This window comes from Oncorhynchus tshawytscha, linkage group LG18 (genome assembly GCF_018296145.1).
Source record: "Oncorhynchus tshawytscha isolate Ot180627B linkage group LG18, Otsh_v2.0, whole genome shotgun sequence".
In the NCBI taxonomy this organism is placed as follows: Eukaryota; Metazoa; Chordata; class Actinopteri; order Salmoniformes; family Salmonidae; genus Oncorhynchus; species Oncorhynchus tshawytscha.
The window spans coordinates 21,538,294-21,557,415 of NC_056446.1; the positions used below are offsets into that span (position 1 = coordinate 21,538,294).

The 19,122-nt window shown below is 43.0% G+C and overlaps 2 protein-coding genes across 4 annotated transcripts; both read right to left on the reverse strand.

The window, feature by feature from the left end:
- Positions 1-10,052: 10,052 nt before the first annotated feature.
- Positions 10,053-13,307, reverse strand: LOC112217682 (E3 ubiquitin-protein ligase rnf146). Of its 2 annotated transcripts, none has more exons than XM_024378144.2 (3): positions 13,100-13,307; positions 12,686-12,748; positions 10,053-11,971 (listed from the first exon to the last, which is right to left on the reverse strand). In XM_024378144.2, the coding sequence occupies exon 3, from the start codon at positions 11,968-11,970 to the stop codon at positions 10,840-10,842; it is 1,131 nt and encodes a 376-aa protein (XP_024233912.1). In that variant the 5' UTR covers position 11,971; positions 12,686-12,748; positions 13,100-13,307; the 3' UTR covers positions 10,053-10,839. The 2 variants fall into 2 exon arrangements, with proteins under 2 accessions (XP_024233912.1, XP_024233911.1); XM_024378143.2 differs by having other exon boundaries at positions 13,056-13,307.
- Positions 13,308-14,312: 1,005 nt separating this feature from the next.
- Positions 14,313-18,765, reverse strand: LOC112217687 (R-spondin-3-like). 2 transcript variants are annotated; one of them, XM_024378151.2, is made up of 5 exons: positions 16,036-18,765; positions 15,775-15,915; positions 15,404-15,550; positions 15,074-15,253; positions 14,313-14,994 (listed from the first exon to the last, which is right to left on the reverse strand). In XM_024378151.2, the coding sequence occupies exons 1-5, from the start codon at positions 16,115-16,117 to the stop codon at positions 14,954-14,956; spliced, it is 591 nt and encodes a 196-aa protein (XP_024233919.1). In that variant the 5' UTR covers positions 16,118-18,765; the 3' UTR covers positions 14,313-14,953. The 2 variants fall into 2 exon arrangements, with proteins under 2 accessions (XP_024233919.1, XP_024233917.1); XM_024378149.2 differs by having other exon boundaries at positions 14,313-15,253.
- Between the last annotated feature and the right edge of the window lie 357 nt (positions 18,766-19,122).

The following is a 19,122-nucleotide window of genomic DNA, read 5'->3' on the forward strand; positions in this document are numbered from 1 at the left end:
GCAACGAAGGAGTGGTTTCGTAAGAAGCATTTCAAGGTCCTGGAGTGGCCTAGCCAGTCTCCAGATCTCAACCCCATAGAAAATGCTTTGAGGGAGATGAAAGTACGTGTTGCCCAGCAACAGCCCCAAAACAACACTGCTCTAGAGGAGATCTGCATGGAGGAATGGGCCAAAATACCAGCAACAGTGTGTGAAAACCTTGTGAAGACTTACAGAAAACGTTTGACCTCTGTCTTTGCCAACAAAGGGTATATAACAAAGTATTGAGATAAACTTTTGTTATTGACCAAATACTTATTTTCCACCATAATTTGCAAATAAATTCATTAAAAATCCTACAATGTGATTTTCTGGATTTTTTTTACTTCTCATTTTGTCTGTCATAGTTGAAGTGTAACTATGATGAAAATGACAGGCCTCTCATCTTTTTAAGTGGAAGAACTTGCACAATTGGTGGCTGACTAAATACTTTTTTGCCCCACTGTATCTTTTTTTTTTCTTGTACATACTACTTCAATCAGCCTGACTAACCGGTGTCTGTGTGTAGCCTCGCTACTTTTATAGCCTCACTACTGTATATAGCCTGTCTTTTTACTGATGTTTTTTTTCTTTACCTACCTATTGTTCACCTAATACCTTTTTTGCACTATTGGTTAGAGCCTGTAAGTAAGCATTTTACTGTAAGGTCTACTACACCTGTTGTATTCAGCGCATGTGACAAATAAACTTTTGGTTTGAGTTGCACCCCTTTCACCCTCAGAAAAGACTCAATTCGGCGGGGCATGGACTCTTCAAGGATTTGAAAGCATTCCACAGGGATATTGGCCCATGTTGATTCTAACAGTTGTGTCAACTTGGCTGGATGTCCTTTGGGTGGTGGACCATTCTTTATACACACGGAAAACTGTTGAGCATGAAAATCCAACCACCATTGCAGTTCTTGACACCCTCCAAACGGTGCACCTGGCACCTACTACCAAACCCCAAAGGCACTTAACTCTTCTGTCTTGCCCATTCACCCTCTAAATGGCACAGATACACAATCCATGTCTCAATTGTCCCCCAGGCTTAAAAATCCTTCTTTAACATGTCTCCTTCCCTTCATCTACACTGATTGAAGTGGTTTTAACAGGTGACATCAATAAGGGATCAGCTGTCAGCTGGATTCACCTGGTCAGACGATGTCATGGAAAGAGCAGGTGTTCCTAATGTTTTCTACACTCAGTGTATATACTATCAGCATAGTTTTGTGACCACCACATGCTGTATAATATCCCAATTTGTAGTACAGGCTTACTATGGTAGAACCAGGGAGAACACCAGATATTATGCCATTGGCCCAGAGCCAGAGATCAATCTGAATGTTCCCCAGAGACAGGTCAACCTGAGAAGGCTTAGCTGAGGTTAGCTGAGGTGGCAAAATCATTCACTACTGGCTGACTATACACATCTGACACATATCAACACATCTAGAATATATCACACCACTGAGATATATAATTTACACATCTAACATATACAGTTGAAGTCAGAAGTTTACATACACCTTCACCAAATACATTTAACTCAGTTTTTCACAATTCCAGACATTTAATCCTAGTAAAAATTCGCTGTCTTAGGTCAGTTAGGATCACCACTTTATTTTAAGAAGGTGAAATGTCAGAATAATAGTAGAGAGAATGATTTATTCAGCTTTTATTTCTTTCATCACATTCCCAGTGGGTCAGAAGTTTACATTCACTCAATTAGTATTTGGTAGCATTGCCTTTAAATTGTTTAACTTGGGTCAAATGTTTCGGGTAGCCTTCCACAAGCTTCCAACAATAAGTCGGGTGAATTTTGGCCCATTCCTCCTGACAGAGCTGGTGTAACTGAGTCAGGTTTGTAGGCCTCCTTGCTCACACACGCTTTTTCAGTTCTGCCCACAAATTTTCTATGAGATTGAGGTCAGGGCTTTGTGATGGCTCTCCAATACCTTGACTTTGTTTTTGTATTTCTGGGGTCTTGGCTGATTTCTTTTGATATTCCCATGATGTCAAGCAAAGAGGCACTGAGTTTGAAGGTAGGCCTTGAAATACATCCACAAGTACACCTCCAATTGACTCAAATGATGTCAATTAGCCTATCAGAAGCTTCTAAAGCCATGACATAATTTTCTGGAATTTTCCAAGCTGTTTAAAGGCACAGTCAACTTAGTGTATGTAAACTTCTGACCAACTGGAATTGTGATACAGGGAATTATAAGTGAAATAATCTGTCTGTAAACAATTGTTGGAAAAATGACTTGTGTCATGCACAAAGTAGATGTCCTAACCGACTTGCCAAAACTATAGTTTGTTAACAAGAAATTTGTGGAGTGGTTGAAAAACTATTTTTAATGACTTCAACCTAAGTGTATGTAAACTTCCGATTTCAACTGTATCACATAATAAAACCTATATGGAAATAGCAGCCATAGCAACAGTAAGCTAATGGTTTTTGCACAGACAACTACTGAGCTTTGGTGACACCACTGCCCAGGGCAAAGTCCATTTAAACTATACAGTATGTACCATTAGGGAATATTCACTGTATCTGGTGGCTCTTAAAAAAATGACTTAGAGTTGAGAGAAGAGAACTATTTAAATGTAAAAAAAACAAGTGAACTTGACTTTGGCCAAGCGAGAAGCTAACTCTCTCACAGTGAGCTAGCAACAGTCCCAATGCAGCATGTGTGGTGTACAGTATGATGCTATGTGAGTTCAGACAGGCTGTCTTGTTGGCTTCCTGACCTGTAGGATTCTAAGTAGAGCTGCAGGGTTTGAATCTGACCCTGTCAGTCTGTGTGCAACAGGCTGAAGGGACAGCTGACCCTGTTCAGGCAATTACCACGTAGGAAGATGAGACCCCTACAACCAGCAGGAGGCCTGACAACAGATTGGTCATGGTGGCCCAACACCTTATTAAGACACTTTATGTTGGTGTTTCCTTTCTTTTGACCAGTTACCTGTTTCTCCCTCACACTTTCTCTCTGTCCTCTCTTCTATCCTTCATCAGACTAGCTCCATTTATTTCCGTCATACTCAATCACACACTCAAATCTCTATTAATCCATTCTATTAATCCATTCTGTCATTGTTTTCTCTGTTTATGCTTCCATGTTACCACTGCTACAGTGCCTTGGTTAATGTAACATGCATGGTGGACGATACACTAGAAATAATTCTATGATGTACGAGTCCAGAACTGTGTCATAGGTTGACATATTTATGAGCATAGGAAGGTGATCATTTAAAAAATTTTAAAAAATAAACCTTTAATTTAACCAGGAAGAGCTCATTTAGGTTTGAAATCACTTTTTCAAGAGCATCCTGGATAGGCAGCACCAACTCATTACACAACTACAGACAGACAACATGAAAAACTACTCTAGTAATCTAGTAAAAATCATAAAATTCACAAGAGTATAACAAAATCATAAAACAGCAAATTAAAAACATTGACAGGTCAGGGAATCAGCCTCAAAATCCTTCATCAGTGATTTAAAATCACCAATCGGGACAAGTTCTTCCAGTTTAAAAGTATTTTGTAAGGCGTTCCAAGCCGATGGCGCAGAGTACATAAAAGCCCTTTTACCAAATTCAGTTCGGACATTTGGAACAGTTAGCAGGATAAAGTCCTGCGAACGAAGAGAGTACCCACCACATTTCTGAACAATAAAAATGCCAAAATAAAATGGTAGTAAACCCAAAATGGCTTTGTAAATAAAAGTATACCAGTGACTGAGGCTAGCCCACCCTGGTATACAAAGTGCAGTGGTGCGTAAGGGTTTTGCAGTTTAAAATGAATCTCAATGTGCCATGGTAAAGGGTGTCAATTGATCTCAAACACTGAGTGGAAGCATAAAAATAAAATATCCCCATAGTCTAGTAAAGGCATAAATGTAGCTGATACTAGCCTCCTGGCTTCAAAAGAAAAACAGGCCTTATTCCTAAAATAAAATCATAGCCGGGGGGTGACATCTGAGAGTTATTAATGTTCGTGGTGGCACTGTTTTCACAGTGGGATGCCATCGGAGTCTTAATGGTTTAAAGCAGATGATGGTTACAGTAGAATGAGGTCATGCTGGTTCCTATTGGGCCGAGACTACAGACACGTCTGTGAATCTGACCGCATCCATGTCTGTTCTACCACTGGAAATAGGCTACCAACAACCACACACACACATGCACACACACACAAACGAATGCATGCATGCACACACACGTACGCAAACTTACAGGCACCAGAACTTAACTCTTACCTAATGGAAATTTGGTTTTAATAGATGGAATAGATAAATCGACCAACATAGAATGGATTAGTTCAAACATGTCTCAACGTATCAACAGAACATAACTCACAATGTAAGGAATACACAGCCCCTAAGCATTAAACAAGAAATAACAGTCCCATCCCAAGCAAAACAAGGTTGCAAAGAATAACACACACAAAAACAATTTGCTCTTGAACTACAGGGTGGTGGGAGTCAGACAAGAACAATCCAACTATTCCTGTAGGACTGGGGGTTGTATCCCAGTGTATTGCATGCAGAGAGAGGGGGGACATGATAGGGTGTAGACTACATGGGTTATGGGAGAGTTAAATTACTTTTGCCTGTCTTCCCTCTCTCTCTGTCTCCCCTCTGTCTCCCCTCTGTCTGCCTGTCTTTCTGTCCATCTGTCTCTCCGTCTGTCCGTCTGTCTGTCTGTATTCAGGGCTATGTCTGGCCTAGTGCATACGTACCTAAGATTAACTCTTTTACCATGTTCTCTTTCATCATCCCTATTTTTGTCCATCCCTTCCTCTCTCCCACTGATTGCTCACTCACGTTCTTATTCCATCATCCTTCTTTCACTCTACCTCTTTCTCCACCCCCCCCTCTCTTCTTCCTATCTCTCATTGCTCTCTCTCACTTTGTCATCTTCCTGTCTCCTTCTCTCACTCCCTCCCACTCCAACCACCTCCCTTTCTCCCTCTATCGGTCTTCCTCTTTCCTCCTCCATCATCACTCTCTCTTTTTCTCTCCCATGTATCTTTCACATTGGCATCATAAGACCCCAAGTGTGTTGAATTTCTATATTTATCACCCGGTGACCATAATAACATCTATATACAGTATGTCTTTCACATGGCTCTCATCTAAAATGTCTAATTGTATTACATACCACGGCTGGAAATGCATTGTTTTTTTATAAAATCTTGAAAAAATGGTTTTATATGTTCAGCCATTAGAGGTCAGAGTTGCCTCTTACTTGCCCTAAAAAACAATTGTTGGCATATGAGAACAACAATAACTACAACAATGACAGTGTCTATCATAAATGAAAGCCAAATAAATACAAGTACCAACTGAATGTCTGAGAACACACTATGTGAGAATGCTATTCATTGACTACAGCTCAGCGTTCAACACCATAGTACCCTCAAAGCTCATCACTAAGCTAAGGAACCTGGGACTAAACACCTCCCTCTGCAACTGGATCCTGGACTTCCTGACGGGCCGCCCCCAGGTGGTGAGGGTAGGTAGCAACACATCTGCCACGCTGATCCTCAACACTGGAGCTCCCCAGGGGTGCGTGCTTAGTGCCCTCCTGTACTCCCTGTTCACCCACGACTGCATGGCCAGGCACGACTCCAACACCATCATTAAGTTTGCTGACGACACAATAGTGGTAGGCCTGATCACCGACAACGATGAATCAGCCTATAGGGAGGAGGTCAGAGACCTGGCCGGGTGGTGCCAGAATAACAACCTATCCCTCAACGTAACCAAGACCAAGGAGATGATTGTGGACTACAGGAAAAGGACCACCGAGCACGTCCCCATTCTCATCGACGGGGCTGTAGTGGAGCAGGTTGAGAGCTTCAAATTCCTTGGTGTCCACATCAACAACAAACTAGAATGGTCCAAACACACCAAGACAGTCGTGAAGAGGGCAAGACAAAGCCTATTCCCCCTCAGGAAACTAAAAAGATTTGGCATGGGTCCTGAGATCCTCAAAAGGTTCTACAGCTGCAACATCGAGAGCATCCTGGCCTGGTACGGCAGTGATGCAACCTCGAACCGCAAGGCACTTCAGAGGGTAGTGCGTACGGCCCATTACATCACTGGGGCAAAGCTGCCTGCCATCCAGGACCTCTACACCAGGCTATGTCAGAGGAAGGTCCTGAAAATTGTCAAAGACCCCAGCCACCCCAGTCATACACTGTTCTCTCTACTACCGCATGGCAAGCGGTATCGGAGTGCCAAGTCTAGGACAAAAAGGCTTCTCAACAGTTTTTGCCCCCAAGCCATAAGACTCCTGAACAGGTAACCAATGGTTACCCGGACTATTTGCATTGTGTGCCCCCCCCAAACACTCTTTTACGCTGCTGCTACTCTCTGTTAATCTTATATGCATTGTCACTTTAACTATACATTCATGTACATACTACCTCAATTGGCCCGACCAACCAGTGCTCCCACACATTGGCTAACCAGGCTCTCTGCATTGTGTCCCACCACCTGCCAAGCCCTCTTTTTACACTACTGCTACTCTCTGTTCATCATATGTGCATAGTCACTTTAACCATACCCACATGTACATACCACCTCAATAAGCCTGACTAACCGGTGTCTGTATATAGCCTTGCTACTCTTATTTTCAAATGTCTTTTTACTGTTGTTTTATTTCTTTACTTACCTACACACACACACTTTTTCCCCCTCCACACTTTTGGTTAGAACCTGTAAGTAAGAATACACCTGTTGTATTCGGCACACGTGACAAATAAACTTTGATTTGAACACAAAGTACATCATGGTGTGTGATTTATACAGGTGTACTGGGGATTTATTGCATAATGGCATATACAGTGCACATGGAAACTATTCAGACCACTTGACTTTTTCCACATTTTGTTACATTACAGCATTATTCAGACCGTTTACTCAGTACTTTGTTGAAGCACCTTTGGCAGCGATTACAGCCTTGAGTCTTCTTGGGTATGACGCTACAAGCTTGGCACACCTGTATTTGGAGAGATTCTTCTATTCTTCTCTGCAGATCCTCTCAAGGTCTGTCAGGTTGGATGTGGAGCGTCGCGGCACAGCTATTTTCAGGTCTCCAGAGATGTTCGATTGGGTTCAAGTCCAGGCTCTGGCTGGGTCACTCAAAGACATTCAGAGACTTGTCCTGAAGCCACTCCTACGTTGTCTTGGCTCTGTGCTCAGGGTCGTTTTCCTGTTGGATGGTGAACCTTTGCCAAAGTCCGAGGTCCTGGGTGCTCTGGAGCAGGTTTTCATCAAGGATCTCTCTGTACTTTGCTCTGTTCATCTTTCCCTCGATCCTGACAAGTCTCATTGTCCCTGCTGCTGAAAAACATCCCCACAGCATGATGCTGCCACCACCATGCTTCACTGTAGGAATGGTGCCAGGTTTCTTTCAGACGTGACGCTTGGCATTCAGGCCAAAGGGTTCAATCTTGGTTTCATCAGACCAGAGATTCTGAGAGTCTTTAGGTGCCTTTTGTGAAACTCCAAGCGGGCTGTCATGTGCCTTTTACTGAGAAGTGGCTTCCGTCTGGCCACTCTACCATAAAGGCCTGATTGGTGGTGTGCTGCAGAGATGGTTGTCCTTCTGGAAGATTCTCCCATCTCCACGGAGGTATTTTGGAGCTCTGTCAGAGGGACCATCGGGCTCTTGGTCACCTCCCTGACCAAGGTCCTTCTCCCCCGATTGCTCAGTTTGGCCGGGTGGCCAGCTCTAGGAAGAGTCCTTGTGGTTCCAAACTTCTTCCATTTAAGAATGATGGAGGCCACTGTGTTTTTTGGGACCTTCAATGCTGCAAACATTTTTGGGTACCCTTCCCCAGATCTGTGACTCAACACAATCCTATGTCTGAACTTAACAGACTATTCCTTCGAACTCATGGCTTTGCTTTTGCTCTGACATGCACTGTTAACTGTGGGACTTTATGTAGACAGGTGTGTGCCTTTCCAAATCATGTCCAATCAATTGCATTTACCACAGCTGGAAACATCCCAAGGATGATCAATGGAAACAGGAGGCACCTGAGCTCAATTTCAAGTTTCATAGCAAAAAGTCTGAATACTTATGCAAATAAGGTATTTCAGTTTTTTTTTTATATACATTTGAAAAAAATGATGGGGTATTGTGTGTAGATTGATGAGGAACATGTTTAATTTAATACATTTTAGAATAAGGTTGTAACATAACAGAATGTGGAAAAAGGCAAGGGGTCTGAATACTTTCCGAAATTACTGTATGTTCTGTTGCTGGAGGCGTCTATCATTACGCAGCTGTCACGAATAGCGATTGGACCACACAGGCCATAGCCACGGAAGCACCCACCTACATCACCACAGACTCTGGTGGTTATCTTTGAGCAGGGCATAGCTGCTGAGATTACTGCAGGAGCACACAGTGTGGGTGGAGTTAGACATCACATACACAGATTTGCAGATGTTATTGCAGGTGCAGCAAAATGCTTGTGTTTCTAGCTCCAACAGTGCAGTAATACCAAGCAATAAAATAAAAAACAATACACACATAATCCATAAATGAATATTAAATAAGTTATATAGGATTAGACATGACTGGAACAGAGTATATACATAAAACACTATTAAAGTGACCAGTGTTCAATGACTATGTACAGTTGAAATCAGAAGTTTACATACACTTAGGTTGGAGTCATTAAAACTAGTTTTTCAACCACTCCACAGATTTCTTGTTAACAAATTATAGTTTTGGCAAGTCGGTTAGGACATCTACTTTGTGCATGACACAAGTCATTTTTCCAACAATTGTTTACAGACAGATTATTTCACTTATAATTCACTGTATCACAATTCCAGTGGATCAGAAGTTTACATACACTAATTTGACATTGCCTTTAAACAGCTTGGAAAATTCCAGAAAAGGATGTCATGGCTTTAGAAGCTTCTGGTAGGCTAATTTACATCATTTGAGTCAATTGGAGGTGTACTTGTGGATGTATTTCAAGGCCTACCTTCAAACCCAGTGCCTCTTTGCTTGACATCATGGGAATATAAAAAAAAACAGCCAAGACCTCAGAAAAGAAATTGTAGACCTCCACAAGTCTGTTTCATCCTTGGGAGCAATTTCCAAACTCCTGAAGGTACCACTTTCACCAGTACAAACAATAATATGCAAGTATTAACACCATGGGACCACGCAGCCATCATACCGCTCAGGAAGGAGACGCGTTCTGTCTCCTAGAGATGAACATACTTTGGTGCGAAAAGTGTAAATCAATCCCAGAACAAAAGCAAAGGACCTTGTGAAGATGCTGTAGGAAACAGGTACAAAAGTATCTATATCCCCATAAAACAAGTCCTGTATCGAGAACCTGAAAGGCCAACCAGCAAAGAAGAATCCACTGCTCCAAAACCGCCATAAAAAGCTTATCCACAGGCTCATCAAGATCCACACACCAAGTGAATCCAGGGAAACATCTACATAACTTTCATCCAATCAGTTTCAGTTTGCAAAACAATTCTCTCATTTTCCTGCTGCTTAGTCATTCTGTGTGGTCAGAGGCAGGAGGAATAGAGTAACTCACATGTTTCAATGTTTCAATCCAAACAAGTAGTGTCTTTGTCATGCAAAGGTTTCTGCTTTATACTTGATGAAAAGACGAGTCATTGAGTTTGTCTCATGCCTCCAAGTAACCACAGGTTAACCATCTTTTTCCATCAACATCCGTTTCATTCTGTCATTTTTCATCTGAGTGAGGAAGTCTCCTGATATAGCATTTCCCATCATTTCCACCTACTGAGCTGATGTTAGAATTTGGTCTTAATTGGCCTGCCTGGTAAAAAATGTTTAATAAAAAAAACCTTGCGGGTGTAAGAGGTGTGTAAATTCACAATGCTGAGTCACAACACTCATGCACACTGAGCATATTGTATCACCCAAAGTCATATGCATATGTAATAGCTATCACCTTCCAATAATTGTCATTCCCATTAAGTTACCAATAAAATTGAACTCATGACTTTTCAATTAATGTCAAGACAAACTTTATTGTTTTTGAGAAAACACAGTTAAAGAGACCACACACATATGTTAAATCATATTAAATAAGTCAAAAATACTTTTTTGTTGACAGAAGAGTTCAAATAATAGGTTCAAACTTCAAAACAGACTCATTAACACTCACATTACATCTCCCATCCAAACTGTTTCCATAACATATTAGAACAAGTAATAGAAATCGTCACTCGTCTCTACACTCAAGACCTCTCTACCAGTAGGCTCTCATCACCTTTCACACACAACACAAGCACACACTTTTTATATTAAGATGGAATATGACCTCAATACACAGACAAAAGAGCACACACACACACTCAATAGAGATGAGAAAATACATTTCTTACATCAAAAAACAATGTACAACAAAACAAGATAATTATTTTTTGCCTCCGGTTAGAGATGGGATGCTACATTTAAAAGGTTAAGTCCCCTCCAAATCTCAAACCTTTATCATTTCACCATTTCTCTTCAAATATTTAGTACCAACGCATGGTTAACATGGGCTCAAATGGTTACAGTGGCAGACAGTGGAGCAGTATGGGCTATTTCATTGTGTGCAATGTTGCATAATCTTGCTGGCTGACATATTATTATAAACTATTGATTAGCATATGTACGAGACTGAACTGTATATGTAATGGAAATGGCTGATCTGCTATCTTCCCCTGGGTTCTTCACTACCACCATGGGCATGAAGTGAATGCGTTTTTTTTGCTGAGCCGGGATGAGTGCAGAGACAGTGGTCCAGTTGTGGTCACACCTCAGTAACACTGCACTGACCGTCAGGGCTGCGTGAGCGCACAGTAAGGCCTCCGCTAGAGGACCCACCACCAGGTGGCAGTCTGTCAGGCTGGACCTCCCTGAGCCACCGCTGTAGGAGTCTGTATCTGGTCCTCCGTTGAACTCCTACTTCTCGTCCCCTCCTCTCCCTGTCCCACCCCTGGCCTACCTCATCACCACCACCATCCTCATCCTCACTGCTACCAGATGCTGACTCGTACGCCTGGCTCATGCTTGAAGCTACCTCCTCTTCATCCTCCTCTTCTTCCCCCTCTGGTTGGCTGATGAGGAGCTGGGACAGAGAGTCTTCCAGGGAGATGAAGGCTGGGGTGGCAGGGTGAGCCCCCAGGACTGTAGGGGGTCTGACAGGAGGAGCTGGGATGAGAACCCCTGAGCGACCTGCCTGTCCAGTCACATCCTCCCCGTCAGCAGAGCTTGACCGCTCCACTGTCGCTGTTGTGACCAGAACAGCTGCCATGGCAACTACTGGCGGGGCGGGGTCAGGGTCCAGTCTGAGTCCGGCCACGCCCTTTTTGGGAATGTCCACCATGTCACGCTTCATGCGGCGGCGGCGACCGTGCTCGTTGCGGCGGTACTGCACCATGTTCTCCAGGTCAGCCACGTACAGGAAGCCAGCAATCAGCATCTCGGCACGCTTCCTGCCCTTGGCCAAGGCATCCTCCAGCTCACGGCTGGTCCTCTCGTCATACTGCCACCATCCATTCCTCCCCTCGTAGTACCAGGCATTGTCTCCCCCAGCGTTCCTCGGCCCGGCTCCTCCTCGCCCACCTGCAGCTGCTGCCTTCAGCTCCTCTGGGGACAGCAGGGTGGGATGCTCCAGGAAGTCCTCAGGTACTTCCTGTCTGCAGAGAGCACAGCGCTTGCTGTGCCAGGAGGCTCCTTTAACGCACAGGAAGCAGAAGACGTGGCAGCAGGGCAGGCGAACCGGGTAGACACAGGTCTGGAGGCAGATGGCACACTCCGGCAAGGGGTTGGCCGAAGGTTTAGGGGAGGTGGGGGAGTCACCAGTACAGGCGTCCCCTCCATCTTCCACCTTAGAGGACACAGAGTCCACAGTGTGGTCTACCTCACCACAGCTCGCCATGCTGAGGGGGGAGACAGATCGTTAAGCTAATGCTGAGAGACACAGAAAAAGACAGATCGTTAAGCTAATGCTGAGAGACACAGAAAAAGACAGATCGTTAAGCTAATGCTGAGAGACAGAAAAAGACAGATCGTTAAGCTAATGCTGAGAGACAGAAAAAGACAGATCGTTAAGCTAATGCTGAGAGACAGAAAAAGACAGATCGTTAAGCTAATGCTGAGACAGAAAAAGACAGATCGTTAAGCTAATGCTGAGAGACAGAAAAAGACAGATCGTTAAGCTAATGCTGAGAGACAGAAAAAGACAGATCATTCAGCTAATGCTGAGACACACAAAAAGACAGATCATTCAGCTAATGCTGAGACACAGAAAAAGACAGATCGTTAAGCTAATGCTGAGACACAGAAAAAGACAGATCATTAAGCTAATGCTGAGACACAGAAAAAGACAGATCATTAAGCTAATGCTGAGACACAGAAAAAGACAGATCATTAAGCTAATGCTGAGAGACAGAAAAAGACAGTCCTGCGGACTAATTTTAAGCAATATTCTCAGCTCCCAGTTGAACAAAATCACATAAAGCGGTCACGAGAGACTCAATTAGCAATATGCCTAAATATCTAAAATGTGAATTTCAGATGATTTAGCTGGCTAGAATATTTTGTGTCAATCATATTGCCCTAATTACTATGATGGAAAAAAATGAACTACTTACTCTCTCAAGCGCAGTTACTGGGATGACATCAGGGTCAATTCTGTATTCTCTCAAAGTTCCTCTCTGTGGAAAAAAATATTGTTGAAGAGACAAGAGTCAGGAGTCGGTTTAATCCCACCTTTCCCAGAGAGATAAAAACACGGGTTAGCTATAATTAGAGAGGGTATGTTGCTATAACGTTAGCCATCTTGCTAATCTAAAGCGAACAGGACAATCACCATAAAGAACATAGCTAGCTACTAAATACACACATCAATAGTATGATGTGGCCATCAAACTAGTTAGCTTCTGTACAGTAGCCATTTCTTGTTGACAAGTTATGCTTTCAAATTACTGTCAGCTTCGGAGGCCACAGTTGTCAGTGACTCACCGCTTGACTGTCTTCTACCTCGAGCGTATTTCCTCCACACTCACCTGTCATGAATAGCGTTTGACCATCGCTCAGTGATGTTTTGAGATCATTCGCAAATTATTGATCGCTTTCGACCTATAAACGCTAGCTAATCACTAAAATATCTTCTACCAAAACAAAGCAAAATACTGACGTTCCTGCTCCTTCCGTGTATTCATACACGTAACGGGATGACGTTGCGTGGTCTGTCTGCCACCTCAAGCGTCGGAGGTTGATCATACCGAATAACGTGTGGGTGGTTTTATTTGTCAGCTTCTCCTCGTGGCTATGACCACATCACAACCATGATAAAATTGACATTAACACATGGCCTCATGTATTATTGCTTGCGTATAACATGTGGGTGCTTATATTTGTCCTGTTTCACACATGTACAAGTGTGTCAGCTATTATATGCATGTGTGAAATGGAAATGTGTTTTTTGATATCCCAACTCCCTGAGACACCCTCGGAGATTACGGTCACGGCCAGCCATTATCAGAAACGAACATGGAGCAATCAAGTTTAAGTGCCTTGCTCAAGGGCACATCGAGCTATTGAAAACTCTAGGCAGCATTATATGCGTTCTCCTTACAGTTCTCAGGCATTAGCTTTGCCCACAACTGCCTCATGTGAACTACAATCCCGACACTGTGTTTTAACGTTTTCATCGCTTGCAATACCGCTTTTGAAACATATGGCCCTTATCTTTCATCAGCGAGAAAGTATCCTTCAACTAAAAAAGTTACACTTACAGTAGCAGTTTTGCACAGATCCATACAGCTATGGGTGTCTCCAACCGAAAAAACTACACTTCCCGAGTTGCACATGTACATTACACACAGGTGTTCAGAGCATGCTAGATAGCTGTCTGTTTTCCATAAACAAGCGCTGTAACATGGAGATATGGCGGTATGAGAACAGTAACCCTAACTGTACCAATGTGTGTATCAATTTAACCTTGTATTTTTTTCTGCTATGGAAGTTAAGGCCCTTGTGCTGCCAATAACGCACAGCAAGCGACGCTTGTTACTGTTCAGATTGAGCATCCCCGTACAGAACACGCCTTCGTCAAATGACTCTTATGTGTAATGTAATGGAACTGAGTCATGATCAAGGGCTAGGGCACATCGACAGATTTTTCACTTTTGTCAGTTTAGGGATTTGAACGCTCCAACCGCTAGGCTACCTGCCGCCTTAATGTAGGAGAAAATGTATAGAACATATTGTATAGAATTTGTTTTATTTAGCTAGCTATAGACATCTTTGGAGTAGGCTTTCCACCTAACAACGTTTTTTGGTTCATTGAAAAAAAAATTCAGTCATGTTTGTGAAGACAATATACTGTAATTTACTATAAAATCACCTACACAAACATTTTATGTAGGTCTATAACAATGATTGCAATCATGAAAAGGAATCAATAGTTTCAATTTGACTTGCTATACAGAGAAATGCTACACATGTAGAATAAGTGGGCTAGCCACCATCATGATAGAAACAAAAAAAACGATTAGAATAACACACTTTGCTTTTTGAACACTGCTCAATTCAGTCCATATCAAGTTCGTGACCTTTTCCTGGAATGGATCATGTGGGTGACATTTCGTAATGAACAAAAAAATGTTGAACACAAAATTCTAGAGCAGATGATAATGTTAACTTCTCCAAGGTCTCTCAACCAAGGCAGGTCAACAGCTGGTCACAAACATAGAGGAATAAATTGTTGCACACTGTTCCTGACTACAGAAACGACTGATGTTCAGGCAATGGAGGTCTCTCTTTCAAACCAGTTAATCCAGTCCTCCTGTCCTTCCATCCTGTTTTGGATCACATCTGCCACTTGCTATTATTTTGCTCCCACCAATGATCTTGCATCAATGTTCTGCTGGCCTAATGCCTTTGCCATCTGATCTTCCTGTGGAAAAGGAGAGGACAATGCAAGATGTGTGAAAACTGAAATAAGTCAGAACATTTCACTTTGATCACCAGTATACCTGGACTCGGTCTCCTTTTGATGACACATTTCCTCCACTCTTTGACTTTGGGGCAGGGGTCGCCGTACAGGGTGGGGTGCCGTAGGACCTCTCGTCTTCGTACCTCCACAAAATTCCTGTAGTCCCTCCCTCTCCAAAAGCAGAGGCCCCAGTCTCCCCATTCTCCCACCTGACAGTGTACTGAGAGAGAGATGGGGGGCATGACATTGTAGGGTGGATAGATACACAAAATGTACACTCAAATTTGCATTGTAGAGTGATCAATCAATGATCTATTGGGATGGCTGGAATGGCATGTACAGAGATGGGGGAACACAGAGAGTCACTAACCTTGAGAAATGCACTCCATGAGCTGTCTATCAGGCTCAAACCCCCCTGGGCAGGTATGTTGGCACTGGCCATGCAGGAGGTACAGTCCTGCTCTACACCTGGTGCAGGTGTTCCTCGTCACACACACCTCACAACCCACTAGACAATCTGGGATGGAGGGACATAGACGTTAGAGACGCATTTCTATATAGATCTCTCTCCCTACTGTAAATATGTACTTTATATGTCTTCTTCCACAATGTGTGATTTTGATGCATCCAAGCCCAGATTCTTGGCCGACCAATACTGGATCTTATTAGTTTTAGCCAGACTTTGAACACATTATGACTATGAAGGAAGATCACAGTTCAGCTGTAGTGTAATAGACTTACCATTGCACTCTCTTAGTGCAGCATTTGGGGTCAGGCCCTCGGGGCAGCTGTTCTCACACCTCCCTCTGTACAGGTAGTGGCCCTGGTGACAGTGAGTGCAGAAGTTCCTGTTGAAGCAGGAAACACAGTCCTCCCTGCACTCTGAGACACAGACAGGGACCATGGTTAGAGTGGATACATGATCAGGGCATTACACTGTGTATGACATTATTATCACAACACTCCATAAGAGTGTCGGTGTTGTTCATCCACATGACTCACTGGTGCAGGTGTTGACATGTGGGGAGCGTGTCCCATAGTGACCTCTGGGGCAGGATAGCAGACAGGTCCCCCTCTCCCGCATCCCATCATGCTTCAAGTGGAAGAAGAGGCGGGGCTTACAGGACAGGCAGCCGTTTAACACTGAGCATGTCAGGCAGCCAGCATGACACAACCTGCTCACCACTAAGCTACCTGGAGAAAAGAGCTGGTGTTATGGCTGTGTGTGTCTGTCTCTCTCGCTCTTTCACTCACACACATGTGTATGTGTTCCTGCATAAGAGAGGATGCAGTTACATGTCTTGAGCACGTGCATGTGAAATTTGGTCAAACTTGAATCCCATACAACTTCAGTCTTTTTTGGAAGAACTACATTATCACAAATCATTATGCTCTCTACTCAATGTATACAGCCAATCTCATAAACCTGAGTTGTGACTTACTATACCTGGCACATTAATGTTCCAAGAATAGGAACAGGAGGTTTATCAAACCCTCAGCCAAACTTTACAATGTGTTGTATGGTTCACATAGTAAGCCAATGCGTATAAACCATGAAAATATATGACCGCATTATTCCCCCGAAAGTCAAATTTACTGCACCCACATAGTAATGTCCATGCTTTTACACATGTATGAAGAGGAGTTGAATGTGCGTATAATTACGCAGAACAGGTGTCCGCATTTCAATCAGGTCGCATCAAAATGTGTCGGTTCACTACTTACGTCTGTGTCGTGGATGTCTTGAGAAATATTGTCCGTTAATAAGATCCATGAAGTGCAGAATCCAAACCAGAAATGGTAACCAAATTAGCATTTTTACCCTCTTTGGAATTAAGATTCTTTGTCCAACAGCTAAATCACCTTTTGATGTAAATAAAATACCTGAAAAATATTTTTCCCCCAGAATTGTGTTAAAAGAACATCATGCACAATGGTCCCAACCCCAGTATGCACGCTAGAGAACAAATCTGTTTTCCAGAAGAAAAATCAAAGAAAAATTCCATGAAATCACCCATGCCGTCAGAATCCATAAGGAATGAAAACATCTCAGAACATCATGATAGTCGCACCTCAAACCTAATGCAAGGTTTTGGGTTAGCAGCGAGTTTGCTTTCTCCCCCTCTCTCGGTCTCACTCACAAACTCATTTTCTCACACACATACACCTGTTCTCAATGCAAAAGTTGTCATATTCAAGTAAGCACTTCAAGTAGACCTATTAACTTGTATTGTCCTGTTGAGTCTGCTTCACCTACTTGGGATTCTCCTCATCTGCATAGATACCTTCATCATTCCACAGCCACATGTCTTCCCCCATTCTAATGAAAAGAGGATGACTGGGTGACTATGTGTAAGAAATATGTCAGTGCATTTGGTTTCATTTAAAACAGAGGAGCATAAGTGCACTTGTGAGTCACCTCACAGATTTTACACCGGGCACTCTGTCAATGTCACCCTGGCAGCTTGGATTGAGTGAAAAAATATAAACTTCAAAAAGAAGCCGGATTCCCCTTGTATCTACATTTCCGACAATGCATTGCTGACTGAAAGCTTGACGACTTCCCTGAAGTTTATGCCCCAAAACTATGCTGTGACTGTGTGTTTCAGATTAACTCAGAAGTGAATGTTACCAGAAAACTAAAACCAAACTCTCAAATACAGAGCGACATTCTAACGTCCGACAAGAAAACAAAACAAAGCTGAAGAACAGATAGGACAGGAAGGTGTCAGAAAGCATCAACCATTGCCACTTCTGTTCGCTATGGGTAACAGGCAAAAGCCACACACACTTCCAAAGGGATAATTGTTTGGAATCCCAGTTTACATTATGGCCTGGGAACCACAAACCGATGCAAAAACCACCGACAGACTTGCCTTTGTGTCTTTTACATAGAAGTGTTCTCTCGCTCAAACTCTTCATTTTTTTATGACTATCAGCTAATATCCTGTTTACTTCACCTAGAGCTCATCTGAACAACACAATGTATTTATTGTCTGTTGTTAGCTAGATGGACACCATAGTGCTTTTTTTGAATGTGCATTTCAGCAGGGGAGGGGGAGATTAATAACATCTCATCTAAAGTTCTACTTCTGGTTTCTGGAAAAATGTAAAAAATGGTATCAGAGGGAGCATTCATGGGGTTGACGTTGCAGCGGATTTATCTGTTGAGACAAAAGCCAAAGACGCTGCTAGACTGGAGCTGGATGAGTCTAAGACCAAATTGAAAACAGGTTCTCCTATACACACACACATTTTTACATTAAAGAAAATTACTACTTTATTTCGCCAGTGAAATTACAGAAATGTTCACATGTTGTTCCCTCAAGGACAAGATAACACTGATATTAAGACAAAACAGAACAGAGCTCCCTCTTCTAGCTGTATAAATATGCTTTCATGCAGTGTTGGGAAAATCATGTTTTTGCCTTTCCAGTTCCCACTGAATATCACTTTTTATTTTATTTTTTACCCTACATCTGCATCTGGACCCTGAACATGAGCTGCTCTGCTGTAAGTGTCTTACTGGAGCAGCGTGCAGGAGCTGATGACAGTAAGGGGAGCCATGTGAATCTGTGGGTCAGTGACTAAGGCTAGGTAGCCCACGGGTGGGTGGGCTGTCACAGGCAGACAATGTGACTGTCGGGGTCAGAGGGGTGGGGTTCCACACCCAGAAACCCCCCTACATCACTGGAACGCCAGATCAGATTCAGAGGAAAACAAATCGCTAGAGAGGGAGGCAAATCAACCCAGCTGGGGGGGGACATTTTGAAAACGATGTTATGAAAATGTTTTGGTCACAGTTTTTTTTTTTTATAGCTACTTTTAAATTACACCATGGCATATCCCTTTCTGGGGGGGGTATGTGTGCTTGGTGAGAGGGCTGCAGCATGCAGCAAGCTGAGTCACAAGTGAGAGGAGAGCAGCACGCGCACACACATCATGGCAAGTAAGAAAGACAGTACTAGCTAGCTAATATGGAGCCACATATTGGATAAATGTGGCAACTCTTGCTGGAGCAACATCTTTTGGGCCTAGTTTTCAGTTGTCATTGGGCTAGACATTTTAACTAAACCTGGCAAAAGTCAC